The sequence below is a fragment of the Octodon degus genome, unplaced genomic scaffold (genome assembly GCF_000260255.1).
Source record: "Octodon degus isolate 3935 unplaced genomic scaffold, OctDeg1.0 scaffold00007, whole genome shotgun sequence".
Classification (NCBI taxonomy): domain Eukaryota; kingdom Metazoa; phylum Chordata; class Mammalia; order Rodentia; family Octodontidae; genus Octodon; species Octodon degus.
Genome location: NW_004524583.1, coordinates 841577 through 847782, shown reverse-complemented (window position 1 = coordinate 847782; position 6206 = coordinate 841577). Strand labels below are relative to the sequence as shown.

General features: G+C 37.9%; 1 protein-coding gene across 1 annotated transcript in view; it reads right to left on the bottom strand.

Moving 5' to 3' along the window:
- Slc9c1 (solute carrier family 9 member C1) overlaps positions 1 to 6206 on the bottom strand; it is a 165127-nt gene that overhangs the window by 112286 nt on the left and 46635 nt on the right. Inside the window, exon 6 of the mRNA XM_004624877.2 lies at positions 5362 to 5461. Within this exon, the coding sequence (XP_004624934.2) occupies positions 5362 to 5461 (100 nt within the window). The remainder of the gene's footprint in view (positions 1 to 5361; positions 5462 to 6206) is intronic.

The following is a 6206-nucleotide window of genomic DNA, read 5'->3' as shown; positions in this document are numbered from 1 at the left end:
GTAAAATAAAGTTAATAGCAAAAATGAATGAGGTCCAGAAAATATAAAATAAAAGAAGCAGCAAGATTTAAAAAGGAACAAATGAGAAACAGGAGAACAAAAGAACAGGGGCTCCTTGTACTGGTGCACCCCTGTAATCCCAGCACTAAGGCTGCCAAGACAGGAAGATTACTGCAAATTCCAGGACAGTTTGGGCTACAGGGTTCAAAGCCAGTCTGAACTTCACAGTGAAACTCTATTAAAAAAAAGAAAAGAAAAAAAGAGCAAATAAAAGAATAAGAGATTTAAAAAACTATATAAAGCATTTAAGAATTACCCAATGAACATATTAAAAAGTAGAAAAAATAGATAAAAAAAGAAGGAAGAAAGAAAAAAAAGCAAAATGAGAAAAAAAACTTCTGCCAGCCAAAGAATTATTTTCCAATCTATTTGGATTGGAAAAGCTCTCTAGGACTGTAATCCATGTTAAGTAGGGGAGGAAGTGAGACATCCAGGGACCTGCTGTAGTTCTACTCCATTCTTACATTACAGGCTGGGACTGCACTAATGCTGGCCCTCACCTTACCCTTTCTTAACAAGTAGAACTAGTGAGTGGTGCTTTGCTTTGTTCTGTTTTGGCCTCAGTATTAAATTTATTCAAAAAAATATTATGAGTTTGTCATTTCCATTTGTGTACCTGGAGCCACTGCTAGCCAGAACTATATTCAAATAGTCAGCGTCCCACTCAGTCCTCTATCCACACACAAGAAGGCATGACCCACGTCCAAGCAGAAATATATCCCCGAATATGTCAAATAGCAGAGAAAGCTAAAAGTCCATGAGTTCTGTGTTATATGGGATAGACTGGGTAACCAAGCACTACACTGGCTTCGATCCTGACAATTTTAGACTATGCCACCCAAACAAGCCACACCCAGTGGGTGTATCTCTTCTGCAGGAGGACAGGGCTCCTGACCATGGTGTTCCCCACAGTTCTGGTTTCCTACTGCTTATACTTAGAAGGTCAGAAACTAATCATTCCCCTCTTCAGTATTCTCTTGTTAACTTCCATCCAGTCATTGCAACAGGGTGATTCTAGGGACCCTGAAGTGTGGCTGGCTGTTCAGGAGTAGCTCAGTCCCAAACAGTAAAATTACTCTCAAGATGGCAACTGGTTCATTCAGCAAGAGCTATGGTGAATGCTACAGCTGTTTCTTTTCCAAAGCTAGCTTAACATCCAGTAGGACTTACATTTGGACTCTCTCTCCACACTGGATTTACAGCTTTGCCATGATTTCAATCTAAAATGTCTACCAAATGTTGTGTGTGAAAGGGGACTGGACCACGAGGTCTATGCGCACCAGAGGCTTCATCCATTGGTGGGCTCAGAAGCTTAATGTGCTGGTAGGAGAGGGGATGTGATTGGAGGTGAGTCACGGGACGCTGACCTGGAAGGGTGTGGTATTGTTCTGGGTTCCTCTCTTGTCTCTTTATTTCCTAGCTGCCATGAAGGAAGCAGATATCCTTCACTACACCTCCTACCATGCCGTAAAGCCAGTCTATTATGGACTAACCTCACTGGAGACTGTGAACCAAAGTAAACCTCTCCTTTAAATTGCTGGTGATGGACATTTGGCCCCAGTGATGGGATAAAGACTAATACAGCTTACAGTAGGCATGTGTTTCCCTTGTGACTAGGAATATACTAGCCTATTGCTTATTACTGAAGTGACCAGACTTCTCTTGGCTTACTTTGAGGCTGCATAATAAAGTTTTTCTCTCTCCAGGGAGCTGCAGTTGGCACTAAAGAATAGTTCGTATTTTTCTCTGCATTGTCTTTCTGCTTCTCTGTGCTTTTTAACTTTTCTGTTACCTTGTGATTCCCAGAGCCCTTCCCCTCATCCTCTTCTCAGAATATTATTTCTCCTTTATACCTCTAAATTCTTCTCCACCAGAGTCATTAAGATGTATTTCTATTCTATCTTCTCATCTGAAAGCCTTAAAATTAGTCTTTTTAGTTGCTATGAAATATAATCAAACTAGTTAAGCGATAAGAAGCTGTCATGAAACTTTCACACACAGTATGAATTAATAGTAGGGGTTGGATGATTGTGAATCTGATGCTCTAAGGAGTAAGTGTCCATCACATTCTTTTGATGCTGAGCAGCCATGCTGCAAATCCATCCAACAGAAGTATGCCTATACCCACACATGTATTCATGCGTGTGCACAAGGATTTGAGCAGACTGAAAAAGACCTCCCAATTTTTAAAAATTCATAATATGTTTTAATAAATCTAGGTCTTTTCAGGTAGTAATGAGTAGTAGTGTGTATATAATTATGTAGAAATAATTTGTGAGGATATGGTATGTAGATGTCTGATATCTGAAAATTTAAAAATTGAAAATCCTATAGTCACATTCATAAATTTTGATTCTAGTACATCTAAGCATCTGTACTATTTTTATTCTCTAACATTATCCAGGCCATACCCCAGTGGAATGATAATGGGCATTCTAGAGAAATTAAAAAAAAGGAAAAATATGATTGTACAAAATGATGCCTTAGAAAAATTTCTTTCTGACAAGGTGATCATTGCACAAAACATGGAAAAACCGAGGCAGTTACTTCCAAAAATGTACAGAAGAGGCCCACTCCAAGAGCATAAACACAAAGACATGCATCCAGAGAGGGGAGTGTGTGGGTGGCAAAGCTGAGGAATATCAAGGCAATCAGTACAACTAGAAAAGGCTGAGTATACATGAAAATGGTAGAAAAAATCATACAGGCAGCAGGATATCAAGCATAGGATTGACTACCAAAACAACTTTGACATAACCAAAAATCAAAGTTACTGAAATGAAACTAAAAGAAAAGCTACTAAATGAAAAGTTATTAGATGCTTCAAAGGGACATTGATGAGGAGGGATTAAATATGAGTCATGGTAAAGTCAGTAAAAGATCATAGAGTCAATGAATTATGATCAAAATATAGCTGCAGATTTGTTGGAAATGGGGACACACACATCAGAGCAAATCAGATGAAAAGATAGGAGGTGATATATTTTTTCTGTATATGGATCTGCTATAGGCTTTTGTGGTATAAAGTAGGATTTTATCACAATTATCACAAATTTCCTCAGTCTTGGAGAGGGAAATTGCGTACATGTCATCTTGTAGATAGTAAGATTGTTGACGTTACTCTACAGTTCTTATTTAATGTCTAAACAAGTGTTGGCTGAAATAGGACCATGAGTTTACTCAGGAAAGACATTTCAAAACTCGGTAGTGTCCCAAATTTTCTGATCAAGGAGATTATGGGCCAAAGAGGAAAGTGATCAATGATGTAGAGTGGGTCTAAGGAGAGTCACATGGAGAGAAAACATTCTCTCAGGCTTTCACAGAGAGCACATTGACCAAGCAATGGCCATGACTCATCCACATAACTGACACTGACAAAGGTTCTACAATCTGAGGTACAAGATCTCAGGATAAATCCTGAGGAGATTTCACTGACCTTATCAGACCCAAAAGCTACAACTCTTGTTGCATAGATCCTGTTTTACTTTGGTCTTAACCATCCAGCAGAAAAGTATAAAAATGTAATATAAGAAGTAAAGCCATGCTGTTATGTTGAGCTGTAAGGGACTCAGGTCAACAATTTCTGACATTGCCAGTGAAGTGGAAGACCCAATACTATTATGGACTATTTGACTCTTTTAGAATATTTTGCTGAGTTTACACACCTTTAATATTCAAATAATGGAACTTAACAAAAAAGGGGATACAGATGAATGTCTATTTTGTATCTGTGTATTCAAGGTGTTTGGGATAGATATATAGTTACATTCTCTTAATGAATAGAGGGGTTTGTTCTAATGGTGTTTGTAAATAGGATACCATGTCTGCATCTTGTACAGCAATTAACCACTAGGAAGAATGTATGCAATGTGTTAATTACTGAAACTGTCCTACCAATTTGGTTTTAAACTGTCTCATTGCTATTTGTTTCTCAATATAATTATGGAAAAAATTTAAAAATTAAAAAATAAAGATGTTAAAAAAAACCAACTAAAAGCCAAAAGACTAGAGCAGTCAGCTGTATGGACACTGACTTCATGAACAATAGTGTAGGGTGCTGTCGGAGGGAGTCACAGAGAGACCACAGCAAAGATCTTTACACCATGGAGTGTGACTCAAGCTCCTGGAGACACCAAGAACCGAGAGGGTGAAAGACAGCAGGATCCTATCATATGAGCTTTGAAATTGGGTCCTTTGAGGAATAAGGAGAAGCAAAGATGTAGAAATAACTTAGCTCCAGAGATAGCACAGAGTGCATCTGCAGGCTCCATAACACGGGATGCAGACGGAAAAGATACTGCAAGTTTTAAAGAATGCAAGGGGAGTAAATGTCTTTGACAGAGATCCAGTCTATAGTTAAAGCAAGGTGAAAGGAAGTTTCTGAATTAATTCCCACAGGTATGACTACATATTTGTGTGACATCTTACATTTTCACAACCATTGCTGAATAAAGTCTGCCTTGCAGCAAATACAATTGATTTGCCTTGCAGTTGACATGAAACCCAAATGAAGCACTTTAATACCTTGTAATATCTTCAATATCTTGTAACATCTATACAGCTAAGCTTCTGATTTATGAATTCATCATATCTTCTGCAATGTCTGTCTCACTCCCAAAACCATTTTTGTTTATTTTTCAGGTCTCTACAAACACACATGTTGCCACTTAATGTTTGGGTCTGGTTCCTGCCAGTGTATTGTACCCTTGGTCTAGGCTGGCACAGATCCTACTCATCCCATAAGCTGAGTGCCTGTGAGCAAGACATGTGAACATTTTTACTCCTGGTTGCCTTGCTTTCTCTTTTAATATTGCTAATCTTATTCAAAAGGCCCAGATTAATCATTCAGTTGTTTTATATGGGATCTTTTCATGGTGTTTTGTATATTAGTCTTTGAACGTTTTTAAGATTAATTTGTATTTTTGAAAGCAAGATTGCTTTAAAATATTATTTGTTTCAACTGCTGTCTCTTTTTTTGCCCCCTCTTAAGTTTTACATGTGAGATGATTGTCTCACTGGGTCTAGTGGGTATAGGATTTAGATTGAAATGACTGAGTTGATGTCTAGAGGTTTGAGAAGTTAGTGGAGAAACTGAATCAACATAAAGTCCAGGTAAGGTTATACATTTTGCCTAAAATTAAAGGATTGGAAGGTAAAGGTTAGAAAAAAAAAAGTTTTCAGGAAGAGTTTGCAATCAGGTTAATTTTTATGCTATCATCTTCCTTTAGCAAGTAGATGTGGTTACTATCATAATATAGTTTCCAATGAAAAACACGAAGTGAAAATATATTTGGTACTCACTCAAAAAGAAATGTTCCAATTCGTGGTTTAAAACTTGTAGAATTTAAAAAAAGTCCTATAGAGGCCACAGTAAACATTCCCGACAGTCTCACAAATTCACCTGTTTTTTGTAAAAGAAAAAAAAGAGTATTACCACAGGTGTGCCAATGTGAAGGCTGCCTCACTAGATTCCACCTGGAAAACATTGCCGATTATCACACCGAGATGGACCTGCCTTCGGCGCAGATTCACACCCGTCTGTGTCGAAGCCTACAGTGAACATACTTGCCCTGCTTTCCCTTCAGGGAATGAGCAGCACACAGGGGTCACAAATCTTGTCATCTCCTCAAGAGGCAAGTGAACCAGATCTGTTTCCTTTTGAGGTACTCAGGAGGGCTGAAGTGGAACGGACCTGATCAGCGCTTTCTGAACTGGTCCATTGCGTGTAGCTTCTTCTTAAGAGACAGCAGAAGATAAAAACTGTCTGTGATTTTTTTTAAAGGGATCTGGGCCACCAGACATCAAATATAGATCTATGTATTCAGCACAGTTTTGGGGGATGCTTTTATGATGGAAGATGGAAAAATATTAAAAAACTGCAGTATTTTCTATAAAAAGTACTTATATTAGGGTTCTTTCTTCTGTGACCTCAGCAAAATAACATTTATGCCTGAAAATTCAGATAATATGGTAAAATACAGACAAAGGTTTTGAAAGAGAGAGCATCTACTATTTCACTTCCCAAACTTCAGGTCTGCTTTTTGTTTGTTTGTTTGTTTGTTTTAAGATAATTTTTTTACTGGTGGGTATAGGATTTAGATTGAAATTACTGAGTTGATGTCTAAAGATTTGAGAAGTTAGTGGAG